Source organism: Mus caroli, chromosome 2, assembly GCF_900094665.2.
Source record: "Mus caroli chromosome 2, CAROLI_EIJ_v1.1, whole genome shotgun sequence".
NCBI classification, from domain to species: domain Eukaryota; kingdom Metazoa; phylum Chordata; class Mammalia; order Rodentia; family Muridae; genus Mus; species Mus caroli.
This window is the reverse complement of record NC_034571.1, coordinates 63,534,367-63,556,292: the sequence shown is the minus strand read 5'-3', so window position 1 is coordinate 63,556,292 and position 21,926 is coordinate 63,534,367. Positions and strand designations below refer to the sequence as shown.

General features: G+C 41.4%; 1 protein-coding gene across 3 annotated transcripts in view; it reads right to left on the bottom strand.

Moving 5' to 3' along the window:
* Cers6 (ceramide synthase 6) overlaps positions 1 to 21,926 on the bottom strand; it is a 246,434-nt gene that overhangs the window by 67,417 nt on the left and 157,091 nt on the right. For all 3 annotated transcript variants that reach the window (XM_029473798.1, XM_021151369.2, XM_029473812.1), the window contains exon 5: positions 872 to 922. In XM_029473798.1, the coding sequence (XP_029329658.1) occupies positions 872 to 922 (51 nt within the window). The remainder of the gene's footprint in view (positions 1 to 871; positions 923 to 21,926) is intronic.

Here is a 21,926-nt window from a genome sequence, read left to right as displayed (position 1 = left end):
CCCAATCTAAATAAATTAAGGGATTCAAATGCAAAGTAGAATTCTATTTAGAGTCACCCTTAGCCTAGAAGGAGTACCTAGTGTCAGCCTCCACCCATTGCGGCTATGTGGAAAGCAGGGAAGGTATGGGAAGGCCTTATGTGCACAGAAGTCCACATGTACCTGAAGGTGTTCGGTACAATGCCCGGTTCCATTTGCTTCCCTTACAGGACATGCCCCAAGTAACTAGAAAATTCCTGGTCCCACCATTGATATTCCATTATCAATTGATTTAGGGATAAGCAAAGACTTGTGCTAATAGTAATGAACTCATAAGAAGATGCGAAAGAATAGCAAGGGCAGAGATGGAAAACACTCCCTTTTCAGGGCTATGACTTAATTTCAAAGATGGTGTCTACTGTTTTCCTTACTGAAACAATTCAGCCTTGTGTGATGATAGCATTAGTGTATTTTTCTGCATTTGGAGAAGTAGTCCGTGGTGATTTACGTCTTTAGAGGCCACTTCTAAGCTACAAAGTCAACAGAACTCAGCGGGCCAGCTCCAGCACTGCACTTGAATGTCCACATCTGCTGTGGGGGTAAGCCTGCACTGCCAGCAGGCCTTCAGACTTTCCTCTGTACTGAGAAACCAGCCACATCTTGTTCTCCAACAAAGGAACCTCCCAGGTTTGTTCCATCTGCTAAAGCAACTAGACTTTGATTATGCACCTCAGTATGAATGCACAAAGTCCTGTCTTCACTAGGTTATGATAGGCATTAACAATCAGGTGCAATATCGGCATATAAGTGACTACCCGACCTTCCTGACAACAGGCAGCTGGTCAAAGGAATATTCCCTCGTCTGTAAAGCCCAGAAGTCAGGCTTCCTTACCTGGTAAGGGTAGTTATACCAGCAGTGTCTTGTATTCCACAACCAAGGGGTCTGGAAAAAATAACAAAGAAACAGACTTTACATGCTTTAGAATATTGTTAAAACAACAGGCACCACACTGTACATCTCTCCTAAACCTGGAGATTTATATATTCTGCTTGTCACTCAGCTGTATTCCTGCAATGTACCAACCTCAACAGCTGTGCCTCCAAACCAAATCACCCATCTCACTTATGGAAAGACATTGCTAACAACTGGTACAACCTACCCTGGAACACCTAGGCCTCAGTATTTACAAAGCCATTTTCTTCATGCCTTGACCAGGGTTCAACTGCCAGGTTTCACTTCAGCAGGATGCTCCTGAGGAATCTCTGTGGTATACCTTCCATCTTTCAACCTGTGGTCCAAGTTTCTAGGACAAATCCTTCCTCACGATGTCAACTATTTGTCTTATATAAAAAAATAGTGTTAAAAAAAATCTAGGTATTCACACAAATCCCCAAACCCATAATAACCAGAGATGGATTGATTTGAATTGAGACAAAGAGCCGGACCATCTAATGACATCAGAATCAATGTCCTCAAATACATTTCTCATCCATCGTTAGCCATCAATTTGGTAGTACATGTCCCATCCCTAGGTATATCACTTGGTATACCTAGACTGTTCTGATGATTCATCTCCCTGATCATCACTTCTGGAACACAGGGATGAAGATGATGAGTTTCTGGCAGCCAATACCTGTTAGGCCTTCCTACGTCTAACAGGCTGTAGTGGTATTTACGTATTTTAACTCACTTAGTCAGTACAACAGCCACTGATATTTGTCTTACTTTTTTTTTAGTAAGTGACTGCAGGCTGGAAAACCTCAGTATTGCCTAAACTGCAAACAAATAGACTGTATAGTCTGCAATGGTCACTGTGTCCTGTGCATATATTTGAATGCTGAGTCCCATAAGGAGGTAGGTGAGGCTTGGCTGGAGAAGGTATGTCACTGGAGATTTGAGGTTTCAAAAGCTCACACTAGGCCCAGTCTAGTCTGTACATCTCTCTTAAACCTGGAGATTTACATATTCTGGTCCCTCCCTCCTATACTCTCTGCCTCCAACTTGTAGACCATGTAGTAAACTCTTAGTTACTGCTCCAGCACCACGCCTGCCTGCCTGCCACCATGCTTCCCTCCATGACTGTCGTGGACTCACCCTCTGGAATGGTAAACAAGCCCCCAATTAAATGCTTTTCTATACATGTAGCCTTGATATCTCTTTGTAACAATGGAAAATGAGCTGAGACAGGGCAGAAATGAAGATCAAATGAGATGGACTATATAAAAATAGAACGGAAGCTTCAAAAGCTTAGAGAGTTATTACATTTTTATACCACACAGACAATACACGTTCACTGAAGAAGGCCCAAAACACACAGAAAAGAATGGAAATAAAAACAACTTAAATTCTCATCAGCATTAACGTATTTAAGTTATAGCGTGTTTTTGTTTTTTCCCTATGTGATAGAGATATAAATAATAGATTTATTTTTAAATATACATACATAAGCATGTTTAAAAAATGTGGGCAGAGCATAAAATCTATTTTGAAGGTCAGTACAATGTTGTTTATTGCTTTTACCTCTGATAAAGTTATTTATACAATTAGCTGAAAATCCCCAGGGGGACTTTATGTCCTGCACACACTTCCCTCAGCCTCAGCACCTCTGCTCAAGTAGACAGGTCAGCAGGTCCTGAGTGCAAATGACAGGCACATGTGAGACCTTGAGCAGGCCTGGAAGAGCTTTCTGGAAATATCAGCCTCAAGCCCCCAGGGCACAGTGTATCTACCCCTCATGACGCAGCACAGATCTCTTCAACTGTGGTCGTCCTTTCCTGTTGCAGGTAGGACACCCGACACAGGAAAACCCAGCACCCAGGGCTTCTCTTCCTCTCTCAGCTTCTCAGCATATGTTTTATTCTAAAACGGAAGCCCCTCCCTGTGTGGATGTTCAGCTCCTAGACCCATGGCTTCAGTGGTCCTGCCATCTGGCTGCCCTCTGCAGAGGACACAGGTCTATCTCGCACTGATCTGACATGAATGGTTTTGGAGAGAGGGAGAATCAGTCCGTTTCAGGGACAAGTTCTGCTCTTAAGGGTTCATCTCTAAACATACAGATAGGAATTACACCAAGGGGCCTCATCAGATTGTCTTCATAAACAAACAAATAAGCATATGAATGTCTGTAACAACGATGATTAAGGAATGAGGAACCATGAGGATGACAGAGGGAATGGGAAGAGTTAGAGGAAGGAAATGGAGAGGAAATGAATGACATAGAATACTCATGTAATAAATAAAAATTTAAAAACATACAAAGTAAGGAATAAGACTGTGGGAGACAGCTAGGGGGAGTTTGGGGGAGGTAGTGACTGTTAGCATTTTGTCTAGGCTCCACCTCACAATTACCTGGCAACAGCCAGGTGTGCCTGACTCACTATAAGAGGGGCTGCTTGCCCCTCCTCTCTGGCCTTCTTGCTCTCCCTCTGTCCTCTCTCCCATTCCTCTCCCCGTCCCCTCTCCATGTGCTCATGGCCAGCCTCTACTCCCTCTCTCCACCTTTCTCTGTCTGTACTACCCACCCTGTGCCTTGAATAAACTCTATTCTATGCTATACCCTCCTGTGGCTGGTCCCTCAGGGGGAAGGGATGCCTCAGTTTGGGCCCGCAGAGGCACCCCCTTCCCCCAAACCTGACTACACATCCACAAAACATATCCCTTCTCTCCTTATCTTTTTATAAAACACAACAGTGACAGATATGATCAAAATACACTATATTAATGTATGATATTTTCAAAGAATAAATAAAAATATTATTTTTAATAAGTCAAAAATCTCAGAAGTTCAGTAAGTCTCAATTTTTACTGTTTTGGAAGCTCAAGAGCAGCCTCTTCCTGCTTCACACCTGACTGTGTAAATAACGTTACTAAGCTCAGTACAGACTTAAGGTAACTTGAACACATTATCTCATTTAATCCACTTACAACTTGTCAGTAATCAATGTAATACAGCTAGCAGGTGCCTGCCTTAAAAGATTTGCAAAGGACCTGGCAAGTTCATCAAATTGCTAAAACACAGATTGTGACTCAGTACGTCTGACTGGGGGTGGAAGGGAATTCTGCATTTCTGAGGCTCCCAAGTGAACCTGGCACCATTAGACCATGACCCATACTTAGTAGTAACGTAGTACAGGTTGTAAAATGGCTGATTCTAAACAACTCACTGTTACTTTACAGTTCAGCACAGATGAGCTGAAATGGTTCTAATAACCATTTGCAGCAGGCACTCTTTGCTGGAGGCAGTGGTTCTCACCCAACCTCTCTTAAAATAGCCCCTGTATAGCTAGCCTCCAGCAGAAGGGCTGTGAGCAGAGTGAGATACTTTGGGATGCTTCTCCTAACAGTGACTGGGGAGCAAGTCTGTCACACTCCTTCATGGCCACTGGAGGGAGACAATGAGTGCCACCTTTGGCTTTGAGGTGGGTGTCCTGTTGAGACTGGCCTGGGGGGCTCCCTACCAGTCCGTGTGTGCTTACCTTCAGATTGTCGGTATAAGACAACTCCTATCATGTCCATCCTATTAGAGCTACTGTGATACACATACAGACCCCAAGATGCACAAAAGTGTCATTCCAGAGCCTACTTTGGTGGGGTACAGTAATGAACCCAGAGGTACCTAGCTGGTCAGTAGAGAAGAGGGAGCTGCAAGAGCTACCCAGGCTCTTGCACTGTCCTCCCCCATGTCCTCCCCCCTCCCCAGGTCCTCTCCCCCTACCCCCAGGTATAAAGAATGAGCAATTATAGCACTGGGCAGACATGCAGAATGTATTCCACATTTTTGTGTATGTGGTTATTACCTAATAACTCTGAGTGCTGTTACACTGAAAAGACCTCTCAAATGCTGTTTAATCTACAGAAATTCACCAGGCCTTTTACACGGAGGGCCCCATGTTCTTACTCACCAGTGAGATACTTGGCCTTACTGTGTCACCCCATATTCGTATTGGTCAACAGCTAGTGAATTAACACTATTCTTTTTAATTTCTAAACGTTTACCACGGAGTGATTTGTGTTATCCTGAGCTGATATGCTGATAATTTAAGACCCAACGTCACTGCATCTGAGGCAGATCCTTTCTATAGCTTCCTTCCTCTCCACGCACAAGCTCAGAACAGAGAGCATGTGGAGAATTCAGTAAAAGGTGGCCATCTGCAGACGGTCTGCTGAGGGAAGTGGGCCCTCACCAGACAGTACTGCCTGCCAGACATTCATCAGGAGCTTGCTGCCTCCAGGGCAGAGAGGACTACATTTCAGCCAGCCGCTGTATTTTGTTACAACAGTCTAAGCTAACACAGCACTATAAGACCACACTTCCCAAATGATGCTTACCAGCTACTAAATTACAAACCAACAGATTTCATTTTCAGCTAACTTACAAAGTATCTTATTAAGACTAAGGTTGCATTGTAGAAGATGAAAAACTACCTTTAACACCCTCAATCTAAACCACAAAGTACAATGGGATTTTTCATTACATTATGCACATCTGCTCACAGACACCAACTGAACAGCAAGCCCATCCATCAATAATAATACAGAGGCCCAGAGGAGGCGTCTGTGGATCTGTTCACCCCCCAACAAACCCAATCCCAGCGGCAGGACAGAGCCTTGGGCACTGGTGGGGCTTACCCTGAAGCCTTCATTTGTATAGAGGCCACATACAAAGACATGAGTGATAGTTATTTTTTTAACCTTTATTTAAAGAGTAAGTTATGTCATGTTTCTTGGTATCATCTCTCATATAGAGACCCCATCATGAATCTAACATAAAAATAGCTAAGGTCTGACTGCTTTACCATCTGAAATAATTGTGGCAGTTTAGGCTAAAGAGAGAAGAAGTATTAAACAACCAGAGAAACTCTATAAATAGTATATAGTTTACCAGGCAAGGGCTTAAAAGATTAAATAAAAATATAATCATGTATATGCATTTAAATATACATACATACATTTAAAAGAAGTGGCAAGTATCAAAGCTCAGGGAATAGTAGTTTCTTTCAAAATTAAAAAGAGAACATGAATTTTTGTGTTGTTTTATCAAAGATGTGAAAGGTGAGTGGTTTATACTTAAAGTTAGCATTTTAGAGACAAAATTTCAGTTTCCGATCTCCATCAAAACTCCCTTCTGTCAGGCATAGTGGAACACACCTTTGATCCCAGAACTTCAGAGGCAGAGGCAGGGGGACCTGAGTCCTCAGCCAGCCTGATCCACATAGTGAGTTCCAGGACAGTCAGAGCTCCATAGTGAGACCCTGTCTCAAAAGGAAAACCCAACAAAACTCTTCTGGCTCTCACATGGCTGAAGACAGACAGCCTAAATACACTGCCCTTTGTACAGATGAAGCAATAAATGTGGGGCTTTTTGGATTATGTATGGGAATTCTAAGATAGTACTTACTCCCCGAGTTAAGTTAGTGTGTCTTAGTAATGTGTTTATATGTGTACACACACACACACACACACACACACACACACACACACACACAAAATCCTTTTACAAAACTGCTTTTGCTGAAACTACCCTGAAAAAACTCCTATCAAGCAACATTTCAACCTTACTATAAATAAACAGGCTTCTACATTGGCAGTGAACTTATACTAGAAAAATCTCTCTTTGCTCACGCTGAATTCAATCTGTAAGTCCCATAATACTGTGTTTTCTTTCTGTGAATGCTTAGCATGTTTCCTTGACACACGCAAAGGGGGTCACCCCCTGTGACATATCACCTTAGCATTGGGAAATTGACATCTAACCATGACGCTCTGTCATACCCATTGAACTTACTATTTAGCATTACCTTTCATATGTATGTATGTATGTATGTATGTATGTATGTATGTATGTATGTGCGTGTATGATGTTCAACATCTACATTACATAAATACTGAAAATCTTCATACACACTCAGTTGTATACTTTAATATGAGTCATATCACTTCAGGAGAACAAATCTAGAGTTTATTACAATTCAAAACAATGAAAAGATATATTTTATGTTTCAAATAAGGTGCAAATAAACTGTATTTAATTGTCTTTCATCACAAAGACTCTGCGTGTCAGCGGTGAGTAGCCTGGGAAACTGAGCAGAATGTAAGAAGTATCCTGTCCTTTCTTTCCCGGGCCTGGAGATGCACCATTATAAATCTACACAGCAAAGTGGTAGCTCTCCCTGGAGGCTCATGGCATCTGTATTAGCTTTGAAAGTTCTTGTGATGTGAAGATGTAATTTAGACTTGATTCTGGGACAGCATATGCCTTTCATATTGATCAGACTTTAAAAGGGATCCCAGTCTTCCAGATCTGATCTTGCATGTGCCTTCAGCACATTTTGCAATCAATTCTGAAAATAATCTAAAAATCTTCCAAGGACACAAAAGTAGAAGATTCCCTAGACTGGCCCTGGCCCTGGCCCTGAGGTCACAGGCCCTCTCTGGAGGTCACAGGACCTCTGTGAAGGTTTTATCAGAGAAATAAAGATGAGAAAATGTGAGGGGCATCCCTTTCTGCCAGGAGACCTCAGGTTTTTTGCCTCAGTTCAACTGAAAGCCTCCAATACACTAAAAGTCACAGGGCGGCGTGCTGGCTGTGCTCAAGAATCAGCAGGCCAGGTCACCTCCGTCAGTGCTGATGGACATTTCTCTAGGCAGTGACCAACAAAAATCCAGCTGCACTCCTCAGCTCCATGTTTAGAAGCAGCAGCAGGGATAAACAGAATAGACAAAGGAGAAAGAATATGAAATATCTAGAGCATGGTTCTTAACCTTCCTAACACTGGGACCCTTTGATACCGTTCTATGTGTCGTGGTGACCCCAACCATAAAATTATTTTCATTGCTACTTTATATCTTTAATTTTGCTACTGTTATGAATCATAATGTAAACATCTGATATGCAGGTGGTCCTAAGCAACCCCTGTGAAAGGGTCATTTGGTCCCCAAAGGTGTCAAAACCCACAGGTTAAGAACTAGTGATCTAGAGAGAGGAGGAAATGGTGACAATGTCTACAGAGAAAAGTGCCAACAAGACTGGCTACTAAGAAGCACAAATTAATCAAAAAAACAGTTTTAGAACAACTTATATCATGTAACAAAGGACCGATGGCTCTAATATGTAAAGGGCTCCTACACGTAAGATACTTACACATACAAAAAAAAAAAAAAAAGTGGAGCAAAGATACAGACATGCAACATTTAAATAGAATATCTTTATGGTTTAATATTAAGTATTACAGAACAAAACTGGACAGAATTTTTATTTCATTGCAGTGCCTGGACATATTATTTAACAAGGTTAATACCAGGGATCATCAGTGTCAAGAGAAACCGATATTCTGCAAACGTGTATCAAGAGCGTTTAAAATGTGCTTGTCTTTGACCCAGTATCTATTATATTTATTTATTATATATTAGAAAGCCACAAAGCATCAGGCCTCTTTTTAAAGGTGTTTGATACACAAATATTTATTACAGTTTTTCTTTTCTAACAACAAAAGATTGCAATAAGTAGAATTATCAGCAATATGAGGTTGAGATTCTCAGAGTGTGGCCTCCTTTAAAAGCAGATGCTGGGATGAAGAATTGGATCCAGACTGTTTTAGGAGAAAGAAAGACAGATGAGGGAGGACATGTGACATAGTGTGGGGAAGTGAGCTGATTACTGTTGCAGGTGGCAGCATCTGGATCCACGGGAAAGGTCCTGCAGATCTTCCTCACAGGCATCTACAACAGTTCCGATTCGGAACACTTGTGATGTGCCCATCCCCTACCCTGGCTGAAAGCTGCCGTGTTAATTTCTCCATTTCTCTAGCTTGTATCTTCCTGAGCCTAGCTGGTCTGTACAGCTCTGGAGAAAGTAGAGGGGTGGAGGTGGTGCAGCTGGAATATCATGTGAGCTACCATCAAAGATGCATGGAACTGTTTATCTCAGCTGTGATAGCATCATGTGGGCCACGGAGGACTAATATAACAGGTATATTTGATGTGAAAATCAGATCACAAGGAGAATATACAACCCTCTATTTGCTCAATATCTACAAAGAGTTGACTCCATGACCCCTTGAGGATACTGACATCAGTAGATGCTCAGACCTTTATATAAATTGGTGCAGCATTTGCTTGCTTACACACTATTATGTGTATTCCCACATAGTTTAAAGTCTCTCAAGACTAAACATAATGTTTAATCCAAGGAAAATGCTCAGTGAATAAGTGGTACAGTTTAGTGTTTTGAAGACTGTAGATCCTCACTACATGTGCAATTCTTCTGCATTATTTTTATTAATAGTTGGTTGAACCTTTGACTATAGTAACTGTGGAGATGGAGAGAGAACTACATTGTACACACACACACAGAGAGAGAGAGAGAGAGAGAGAGAGAGAGAGAGAGAGAGAGAGAGAGCTGCTCTCTAGTTATCTCTGAGAAGTGATTTTTCTCAGGTGAATTTTTTTGTTTGTATATCAATATTAAATTATACAAGTTATCATATCTAGCCATTTTCTGCAGTGAATAAGTTTTGTTTGGATGAAGTCTAGCCTATGAAGTTTCAATGGTGTTTTTAAAGACATTTGCTCTATATTTATAAGCAGCATTAAGAGATTAATAATATACTGCCACTGTCAAACTATCCAATAATCATAATTAGCTTTAAGTTTAAAGCTAGCACAGGAAATAGCGCCCTTTGGAGTTCTTCCATGTTTATAGGGTTATTTCAAGTAAAAGCACATTATTAATAATTTAATACTGAATTTGCAGTATGGGAATTTAGTAGAATGGGAGATTAATAAGAGCAAATAATTTAACACAAAGCCTTACATTCATTCTTGTGCCCAGAGATTCCTTACCAACCTCTTCCTCACTCTTAACCACCAACACGGCCTTGGCATCTCTGTGCTACCATAGAATCCTCTGTATTCATGCAATCTTTCATGAGTTTGCTGAATAGCTAACATGAATTAGTCACCTTGGCAGGCATCAAGACGCCATAGACAAGTTCTCTATCTTTGGGGAATCTTGCCATTGCTCAGGCAACCAAAGCAAGTACATTATAGACTACAGCAGCTATAAATACAAGATGCAAGAAAGTAGTGCACACTAAACCCATCCTTCAAGGTTATAGTGGGGGGAAAAGCTCTACTGCCGAGTGTTATATGGTGGGATGGAGTAGACATGTGGACGGCAGTCACTAGATAGGGGAGAGGCATTTCCAGAGAAAATAAAAGTATGTCCTTGTCTTATGAAGACGGATCATAGCTCCAACATTTATGCTATCCACCCATTCCCATGCTTTACTCTCCAGAGAGGAAAGAACTCAGCACTCTGTCCTCATTTCTGACTGGGCAGAGTAGAGTATACCTCTTGCCACTGTAGACTGTTGCTGGCTTGGTGGTCCATTGTGACTATGCAAGAAAGTCTATTCTTCATCTGTCTACTGACCACTCCAGGCCATGTTCTTTGCTATGAACAGTCTAGCCACTATTTACCTCTTTGTCTTAACCACAGAGCCCTACTGTCTGCCTCCCCATAGCTTGCCCAGTCTTCTAAGCTCTAGTATCTTGGCTTCCTGCCTCCAGAAACTGTTTCCTGTGGCCCTTTGGAGAGCTTTCCCTCTACTAAACTTAACTTTGAAAAGTTCAAAACACACATTACTTTTCAGTTCTCTAATTGAACTGAAGTTGTCTCTAATATATGTTTTGTTTGCTAGGTCCTCTGGTATTGGTTGTCTCACCATCAGTGATCCAGGAAGCTACTAAGCATAGAGAAACAGCAGGCTATGAGCCATTGCTCCTCAGTGACAGCCATGCAAGCCAGCAGGGAGAGGCAGGTGAAAAATAAACTGATATTAAGAGATCCCTTCTTGCTGCCAGGCACAATTGTGATATAAGCGGTGCTGTGTAAGATGCCATGAGAAACCCCACAAAAGCTATAAAGAAACAGACCTAAACGACAGGATCCCAATTTGAGCCTCCCTCAACCGTTTCCTAGTTGTATGATTAAGTTTCCTTGCACAACACTTTCAAATCAAATAAATACTTCACAGGAAGAGGGGAAATTCTATTTTGGATCCCCTGATAGCCACATCAACATTTTTCTACTTTACTAAATTATTGTATCTTGGGAGTCTCGATTTCTTCATTTAAATTTCTTCAACTAAGACAACATATCATAATTGACTGACTGTAGGAACAGCAATAACAATCTAGTTCATTTTACTAAAGAAGAACATCACAAAACCAACCAATTATTTAATTTTAGGAAAGGTTTTTTAAATGTTATTTGTGTTCATTGTACAGGATTTATTTTGGTAAATTTTAAAGATTTTCTTTTTTTTTTTTAATTTAAATAAGTTTTCTGGTCTCAGTGAGCACCTAACCCTGAAGAGACTTGAGGCCCCAGAGAGTGGGGAGGTCTGGTGGGGTAGGTGAGTGAGTGGGGAACAGTTTTTTGGAGACAGGGGTGAAGGGTGGGTGCAGGGCAGGAGGTATGGGATGGAGGTCAGACCCAGAGGGATGAAGACTGGAGTGTAAAAAAGGACTAAAGAATAAAAAAAGAAAAAAAGAAAAGAAAGAAGAGAAGTTTTTTTTTTTTTTTAAAAAGTCCTTCAGTCTTAATTTCCAATAAGCAAATGTTAGTAGATATTACAGGGTCTAGTTTCAATAAAATAAAGAAGGTTCTTTAAGATTCTATATAATTGTTTGATGTTGTTAAATATAAGGGTTCCAAACCTGGAACTTTGCCAATTACTGCTTTGAGGGTGGCAAACCAACAAATAGAGAAGGACTCTAGACCTCTGACAACCATGAGAGACAGAGATGTCTGAGGCCACTCCGAACGACTGGGGCTTTTACACAAGGCCACTGCGCTGGTGGCTTTCCTTGCTGCTCTTATCTGACCATGTAAGGCACACCTGGTGACAGATATATCCCATCTGCAAGAGCCCTTGTTCACAACAAAAGAGACCCTGGAGCTATTCAAATAAATCTCATTCACCATATGTATGGTCTCATTAATAGTATTGGGCACTCAGCTCGACTAACCCTCCCCCAACCTTCCCAAACAAAAGCCAGACTCAAACCAATCAGGTTAAGTGGAAGAAGGCTCTTTTTGTTGAGGGCATAATCCAAAATACAATTAGATGATCCTTAGCTGTAGGAGAGAACAAGAAGTGGCCTTTGTGGCTGTTTGGCCTAAACACCATCAGGATTTTAAACAGTTATTGTTGTTTTCCTTTACATAATTTTACCTTGAGCTAAATCCTACATAAGTAAAAAAACACCTTCTTTTAAGTCTTTGTGTACTTACTGACTTTTTATTTTTTTATTTTTACTATTTATTGATCCTTTGTGAGTTTCATATCATCTACCCCAGTCCCACTCATCTCCCAGTCCTCTGGTATCTGCCCTCTGTCCTGGCAACATACCCTCACCCCCAAAGAAAATTAAAAACACACACACACACAAACAAAAAACAAAACATAGAAAACAGCTCGTCCTGGAAGCTGGATGTTGTAACAAGTCACAGTGGGAGCCACATTATACCCCTCTACACACACCATCACTTACAAATGATCACTGCAATGAGTCTGGCTCAAGGTCTCTGACTTCTGTGACACCATCAATATTGGAAAAATCAACCTCTTAAGAACAGTTTAAAGAAACTAAATTAAAAGGAGCAGATATCTGTTTCTTCCATTTTCTTCAAAATATAGAGCACTCTAAGCTTGACTTCCTGCACATGGAATTTCACTTGGTTTTAAAAACACTAGTTTGTTGCCATGCCTGGGAACCATAACTGGGAGTCTACAAGTACTATGCCAAATCACAGGAGTCATGGATTCAAATCTATTAAGGATAAAGTTCTATATTCCCTAAATTCATCAAGAAGTCTCTGCCTAGAAATGGCCATAATGGCCATGAAAGGAGTGTATTTTATATGAGAGGACATTAAGAGACAGCTGTATCATGATGTCATTATTTGCGGGAAACAAAGTCCAAACAAGCAGTGTGTACAGTATATGAGCAGAGAATATGATGAAGGCAAATAAATGTGAAAGTGGAGGGGTAGATGGCTAATCCTTCCACTCTCATCTCTGTGTGGCCTTGCAGCTTCTAGGATGAGCTGTTTTCTATGCTTTGTTTTGTTTTGGGGTTTGGCACATATGGCAAAGAAGAGGGCCAGAAAGATACTGAAGCCCTACTCTTGATGTTCAGCCTGGCCTTAGCCAGCTGATGCTATTGTCAGTCAATTTACCCATCAGGCTGCTTGTGTGTGAAGCAAGGAGTTGACTCAGGAATTTCTAAGATTTTTATCTGACCCTATATTTCAATGCCACCTTTCCCTCTGTTTACTGCTCTAGTTGACAGCATGAACCTGGAAGAGTGAGGCTTAAACATGAATCAGTCTCATGCAATAGCCAACTTTATTCAGAGCATCTGACAGTTTATACTTGGAGGGCTAAGAAGAATCACCTGAGTGACGTGTATAATTATAAGGACAAGCCACACATGGTGATGCCATGTTTCCCCACAGAGGCACAGGAATAATAATAGTTGGAGTAAGCTCACTCCTATCCGGTACACCTGGAGGAGCACAAAAACACATTCCAAGAACAATTCTGTGCTTTAAAGAAACTGAGATCACAAGACTCTTGTCTTAATTTCTTGGTGTTTTCTCACAAGCACTCAGAACTCTCATACAACTCCATTCTTGGCCCGTGTCCTGACACATCTCATTTTTTCTTCCAAAAGACAAACATGTTTTGCTATACTCTGGCCACATTGCCAAGTCTGTCCCCACCGAAGGAAACCTCTTATCTAGGAAGATCTGTGTTCTTTTTGTAGAGACCTGTTTATCTACTGGAATGAACAAGTCCTGAAGTACAAAGCTGTTGCCTTTATTGACTACAACAGAGACTTCTTAGTAATCAAGAAATAAAAAGCCCATTTGATATAATTCTGTGATATTTGAGAAAAAAAATCATAAAGGTGGTAACTAATTCTCAATGTGTCTTCTACCTGTGAGGCTCTTATCCATATTATGCCTATTATTAAAGATTTTAAAAAATGTAAATTAAATTGTGATGAAAAATTTCCATTTTAATTTAGGAAAATAATTACCTCCCTTTCCTTACAGGTACTTCCAGATATTAAAATTAATAAAAGGACTGCAAATTCAGTACTAAAAGGACAACTGGTCAACCTCTGCCCATTAATTGAGTGGTAAGTCTTCATATTCTACTTATTTCCTAATAGTATAGAACAATTATCTTTTGAGCTGCCAACTTAATTACAAAGAATTGATCATCATTTCTGGATCTTAATCACGCATGTCTCTCTCCTTTCATAGAGTCTTATCTCCCCCAAATGTGTAATGAATTTTTAAAGGGACAAGATTCAAGGTACAAGTAGGACAGACTGGTTGCAGCTGAGTGATGTCAAGGGGGCTGGATTAAAAATACAGTAGAGTGTTTCTGAATGTGTGATAAAGCATCAATGAGTGGAGAGAGCTATTAAAATTAATGAGACAGAATGGATGGGTGATTAATGAAACTGGCATGATATTAAAATGGGTTATCTCAAATTATCACTCTATTTACTGGGAAATAAACAAAAAGAGCGGCAACCATTCGCACCATCTCACTGAGCAGACTATATCCATGCAGGTGGAATATTCCCTCTGGGGTTTAAATGCTTCTTTGTTTTGTTTATGCCCAGAGTACTTCTGAGTTTGCGCTCCATAATATGAACCTATTGATATTTGCTTTCTTGTCATTCGGCTTATCCTCTCCCCCCGGGCTACACTTACTGCTATGTCAGATGCCTGGTTCTCCAGGCACACACTCTATGAATTACAGAAGTTCCTTGTACAAACAAGTGAGAAGCAGGGCTATTATTGTAGCAAACATTGGCAATGCTTGGAGAGTCCATGAAACTGAACCAGGCTGGAGCTATCAGGCACCAGGCTAAAGTATACAAATGGCTTCATTCTACACTCAAAGTGCCATGCATGGCTCATTACATACATGAAGTAACCTTTAAAAGGGAAATGACATTTTGCAGGCTCCAATGTAAACAGCTTTAGCAAATGACCTGAGAAGACACATTATTCTGTTATTATCAGGAAGTATTATCTAGAAAACTCATTTTGGGCTACCATGCAATTTTTGCTTTAGAAAGAGTCAAATGACAATGCTATCTCAGATTTTTAAAATTAGTGTCTAAAATGTCATAATTAGAGGTTTCTTTATGTCATGACAATATTTTTAACTCCATGGGAATAATCAATCTGTAATGTTTATTTTATTTTTTATTTCTTTTATTGAGAATAGACTTTTCATGTAATATATATCCTGATTATGTTTTCCCTTCCCTCTACTCCTCCCAATACCTCCCTGCTTCCCCCTTCATCCACCTGATTCTCTTATCTCTCATTAGAAAATGAACAAGCTTCTAAGGATAATAAGATAATATTTAATACAATATAATATGATAAATACACACACAAATGACAAAACAAACAGGCAGAAGAAAAGAACACAAGAAAAGGCACAAGACAGACCCACTTCACTCACACAATCAGAAATCCCATAAAAACACAAAACCGGAAGCAAAGAACTTCCGGGTGTGGGGGGTGAGGGGGACGGAGAGGAGGTGGGAAGGAGAGATAGAGAGGGAGGGAAGGAATACAAAAAAGAAAAAAAAGGAAATGTAGGAGCCAGAGGGGTCAAGGGCACCCGGAAAATCAAATAAGCAGGGCTCATAGGAGCTCACAGAGACTGAAGAGGCAGTCAAGGAGCCTGCATGGGTTTGCACTAGGTCCTCTGCATATACAACATGGCTGTTAGCCTGGTGTTTTAGTGGGACCCCTAACAGTGGGAGTGGGGTATCTTTGAGTCTTTCCTCTTGGGTCCCTTTTCCTTATTGGGTTGCCTCACCCAGACTTGATATGAGGGTTATGCCTAGTCTTATTGTATCTTGGTATGCCATGTTTCATGGATATTCCTGGGAGGCCTGCTCATCTCTCAAGGGAACAGACGAGTGTGGATCTAGGAGAGAGGGTCGGAAGGGAAAACTGCAGTCAGGATGTATTGAAAACAATGATGATGGTGACAACAACAACCATAACAGCAACAAAACACAAAAAGAGATAAAAGTTAAAAAGAAAGAAGTAAAAAGCCCTGGCATAAGCTTATAAGAAAAGGAGCCTTCACAGGTACCACTGAGTTAGCTTTCTGTTGGCCACTGATGGCAGGGCAGGCCGCCTACCCTTAAGAGTAGTTTTGTTTTGCCATTGAGAGACTCTTGGAGAAAAGTACATGCTCATTTGCCAGTGGTTATCATTTGGTGCTTACGTCTGTGTTACAGAAGCAGCATATTTCCATGTCTCCTTTCGGCTCTAGGATCCCATCTGCAGTAGACTCATGGGGACCTGGTGTATGCTGCCCTAGTCTCTGTGAGTCCTGTTGTGTTAGAGCACCTTGTCTCCTTGATGTCCCCCATGCTTTCTGGCTCTGTCTCCTCTTCTGCAGAGCTCCTTAAGCCCAGAGGGAAAGGATTTGATGGGGACATCCCTTTTCGGGCTGAGTGTTCCAAGGGCTCTCTCATTCTGTGTATGTTGTCTGGATGTGGTCTCCGTATTTGTTCCCATCTGCTACAGGATGAAGCTTCTCTGATGATGGCTGAGCAAGGCATTGATCTATGAGTATAGCAGAATGTCATTGGGAGTCATTTTATTGCTATGTTCCTTTAGTAGGACAGTGGCAGTTGGTTTTACCCTATGTCCTTGGGCTATCTAGTCTCAAGTTCTTGGTCAATCCGGCATCATCAGGTATGGATTCCATCTTATGGAGTGGGTCATAAGTCACACCAGGTATTGGTTGGTTACTCCCACAGGCTTTGTGCCTCTACTGCACTAGTATAGCTTGCAGGCAGGCCACCACTGGAGACTGAAGGGATTGTAGCTGGGTTGGTGTTTCCATTTCTTCTTTGGTAGTATGCAGAGTTCCTTCTGTTAGCAAGAACACTAGTGTGTGTGGGGGGGGTGGGCATTCTATGTGGGCACCAGCTCAACTACTTTGTGTTGAATGAGTTGTGTAAGTGTTGTCTTTAGCAGTAGGGTCTTATCATCTTATCACCAGTTTGCGGAGATAAACTTATACTTTTGGCAATAGTTTCAGTTGTCTGGGGGGGGGGGGCCCTGGAACCCTTTGGCCAACAACTGAATTATATGTAACCCATTCCTGCTACTGGAAGCTTCATTTAGTGACAAGAGATGTCCCGGTTGGGCTCTGTCTCTTCTGTTATTTGGAGATTTCATTTAGATTACTTTCATATATATATATATATATATATTAGGAAGCTTCTACTATATTAGGTTTCCATATTTCCCCACAAAAGGTCCTTAATTTTAGCTATCTCTCCCGGTATTCCTAACTTCATCTTCCTGTTCCAGTTTCCACTCTCCCCCTTCCCCCATCCCCACACATCCATACCTATGTAAATTTCCCTTTCTAGGAAGATCTACCTGTCTCTTAGCTAGTCCCTTACTCTATACCCAGCCACTGCGGTTCTATGGACTGTAGCTTGCTATCATTGACTCAGTGTTAATAGTTAGGGTTGAGGTAAAATCCACATTTTCTAATATGAATTGAGTGAGAAGTTACCCAGGTTAGCTTCCAGTTCTAGAACATGTCTTGGAAGAACTACTCCCAGTTTTGAAATATGATGGGCTACAGACACTAATAACGTTCAGCTTTAACTAAGAGCACAGCAACAATAACAAGAACGCGCATCTGTAGGTGCTGTTTCTCTGAACAAAACTTAAGCTAAGATGGAAGTAAATCTAATTATTGTAACATCAATTGGTTTTATAGTGGGGTCCATGTAATTCCTTCCTCGGAAAAACAAAGAGGATGCCCAAGGAGAGGAAAATTACAGTTAAACAGGAAGAAATAAAACAACTATATAAGTATAGGAAAATTTGGCAGCTGTGACAAGCGCCAAAACTAACAAGATGGAGCTAGCAGGCCAGCTGTAGCATGATTTTTTTTTCCCCTTATCAGTTTGATTGTATCTGTTTAAATGGCAGTACTTTAACAAACAGCACAAGAAACAATCAAACTCAATCCTGGGATGATTACATTTCTGAAGTGTTCCCAGGTATTCACTCAATAAAATTCCCTCTTCCAGCACCTGCTCTGTGCTGTGAAGGTTCCAGGTGCTGAGGAGACAGGGATGGATACGACAGAAATATGATGTTCCAGTGTGGGGGAGAGTCAGCAGGCACCAAAGAAGCAAAACTCCACAGAGGCTATCACGAGGGTATCTGAAGATAGCCAATGCAAAGGAATGCATGCATGGGAGGGGTCATCACTGGAGTAGCTAGGAACGCTTTGGGAATGACAGCTTTGGAGTCACGGGGGGAAACTGATTACTACCTTCAGTTTTATGGATGTGCTGTCTTTCATTTGTGTGATGGTTAATACTGACAGATTCTAGATCCACCTAGGAAATAGCACCCCGGGTGCACCTGTGAGGGATGAGTATAGCCAGGCTTTTGCTACTTTGTGGGTTCTTTTTTTCTTCTACCCCCTTTCTACCCTTTGAACCCCCTAACACTAGGGAGGAGAGACAAAAAGATAGAGGGGGGAAGAGGGAGATGTTCTCATTAGACTACTTCTTGGTGATTGGGGGCTCTGAGTTCCTTGGGGCAAGTTCAGGATATCTAATTCTTTTTCTCCTTTCTTTGTACATAACTACATAACAAACCATAACGAACAACAACCAACCACCAACCAACAATCCACCAACAACATTTATATACCTCCGGGCCATAGCATTTATATACCCTGGGAAAAGTGCCCAGAATTCCAAACATCACACAATCACAGAAACTATCTGCCACTGGTAAAATCATGCCCCTGCTAGAGCACTAGTCAAATCACAGTCAGCTGCCGTGGACAGTCTGAAGCAGCCCAGATCCCACCATGGGATTAACAACAAATACCTGTTCTTAGATTCTGCATTTTTAAAGAAACCAAAATTCTCACTACACATAAGTCTGGTTAGCGGAGGTACACTGCAGGCAACACCATTCCATGAGCTGAGTACTGGATGAACAGAGAGGAGCAAGCTAACTGTCACCTCCCACTGCCTCCTGGTGGTGAATACAATGTGAATAAAATGTGACCAGCCACCTCCAGTTTCTAATGCCAGGCTTCCTCCGCCAGGACTGACTAGATTGTGAAACTGTGAGACAAAAAGATCCTTTCTTCTGCTTTTGGCAAGGCAGTTTGTCATAGCAACTAGGCAAGCCCAGTGTGCTAATACAGGGAGCCATCCAGGCAGCACATGTGTGTGCTCACATGTGCATATTCATGTAGCAGTCACAGGTTAACATTCTTGCCTTCCTCTGTTGGTCTTCATCTTAGCCTGTGGAGACAGAATTTTCTGCTGAACTAGGAACACACCAATCTGCATAGGCTAGCTGGACAGTGAGCCCTCTGGCATCTTCCCTTCTCTGTCCCCTTAGTACTCATACCATAGGCATGAGCCACCATGTTCAGCTTTTATGTGGGTGTTGGGGATCAGACCTCAGGTTCATATTCTTGTGCTTGTAATTAGCATAAACGTCACACAAGTTTGTGTGCATCTTGTGATGTGGAGCTGTATCCTTGGATGTGTGATCTTTGTTATTTACAGTATAGTTCTTGGAAAGAACATTTAGACTTAGGCAGGAGCAAGGAGACCTACCTAGTAGCTGAGCTGTGTCAGCCTTAGAAGGCAGAGGTCTTCTCATCTTCATTTCCTACTCTCTAAAAGCAGCCATGATGGTGTCGTAAGACTGTTTATGAAACTGAGTACGTTAAGAGGCAAGAGTTTTAAAAACAGAAACTGTCTAGGGATGCAAGCCATTGGCTGTGTTCCTTACATGACTCTGGTCACAACACATTATAGTAACAAAAGACGGTAGTCACGGGGGTGATGTGGAAATGAATTAGGTGGAGAAATGATGTTTACAGTATAGCCAGAAGCCTAGTCCACACTGAAAGCACTGTATGAAGAATTCCTGACTTCTCAACATATTCAGCCATGTGACTAGTCCTTCTCATCTCTGACTCTGAAAAAAGAGAAAAATCTCTTTCTATACAGACTTTCTTCTGATACAACTGTGCTAAGTGCTAAGCTAACCCTGTTACGATAACTTCTTCAGTTACGCTTCAGGATAACACAGGAGTACTGGAGTGTAGAGGCTATCAGTCTCAAGAAATGGGTAGCAAAATACTACTCTCCATGAGGACCATCAACCCAACTAAAGCTGCACATCACTTCAGCAACTGAGATTCCCGGACAGACTGTATGTAGCTGTACTGCAGCAGGACCTTTGGGAATCTCAGGCTCTGCTATGTGTCAAGAGGTCAACTCCTAGGCTGACCTGTATCATGGGAGTAAGGCAGCCATATACACAAATGTCAGACCTGAAGCCAACATCATCTAAATTCCTTACTGTGTGATTGAGGGGTTCTCAAAAGAACAGTGTGCTATTCCCTGACCTGGCTGTTGTGCCTTCCCTGTCTTCCTGTCAACACTGCTGAGGATGTGTGGATCTGCTGCTTCATGGGACCTGACATGTCTGAGAAACTGAATCCTGGCAGGTAGTTCTGCCATTTGTTTTAATGAAGACGCTTTCTAGAATGGCAGACACACAGTTGCAGAAACTCAGACAAGAGAAACTCAACAGTACAAATAATTGGTACATTTCACCCACTAGGGAGAGGGTGATTTTGTCCACCCCAAGCAAAACTACCTGTTATATTTTTCTCCTTAATAACTGAACTGAGTTTAAGCTGACCAGACTGTTTAAAACCAGAATGGTATTTCTCACCCCCCTTTCAGAGAGTAGGGCCTCTTGACTCTGCTCTTACTGTTGAGACAGTATGTGGGCATTCACAATAATAACAACAGATGCCTTGGCTAGCAACAAATTTATGTCTACCTACATTTTCCTTGATGGGGTGGCTAGAGTTCAGTAGTCATTTCATACCAGGAAATAATATAGAAAATAGAAACCTATACTATCGTGGTAGAACACACAAAAAGTCTCTGTGTAAACCATGGCACAGTATATTGTGTAAACCAAGCCATTATATTGGATTCTAGACTTACTTGACATGATAAATCTTTATTATTGTTCAAGACACCAAGATTGTTGATGGACTGTAATATGCTCCGAACTTAATCCTGACTAGACATGAGAGAAGCAAGAAGAGACATATGGAAGCAGGGAGAAATGCCAGTGTGTGACTTTCTAACACATTTGTACTGTTTCCAATATCTGTCACAGGCATATTGAATATGTATAATTTTATGTTTATAAAGAGGTCTAATAGCATTTCAGCACCCCAGGTGCTGCAGTAATAAACACAATTTACCTGAACTCTGTACAGTGAAGGACAATTAGTGTAGTCTAATGACTTTAAATTTATGAATGATTAAAGCTAAACATGGAGAACAGAGGGGGAATTAGACTATGATTCAAAGGAGTAGCTGTGTATGCTGTCTTGTTGGAGGAGGAGGAGGAGGACGAGACACCATTTATGCCTTGCCAGTATGGTGGCACACAAGTACAACCTCAACAATACTGAGGAGCCCAAGCCATGGGGCTGCAAGTTAGACACACACAGACAACCCTTTTTTTTTTTTTTTTTTTTTTTTTGTGGCTTAGCAATCAGGTCTCTGCAGCAAAATGGCTACATGTGGAAGAAACATACACAGCAGTAGGCTGCTTTTAAACTTATTTGGGGGAACTGGGGACAGTTCTGGGTAATATTTGTATTTAGCAGTGACTTGTTAGCAATCCAGTAGGAGGCTAAACCCAGGTTAGCAACAGCCGTGATCTCCAAAAGATGTCCCAACTGGTAAGAAGGACACATGCTCCACTATGTTCATAGCA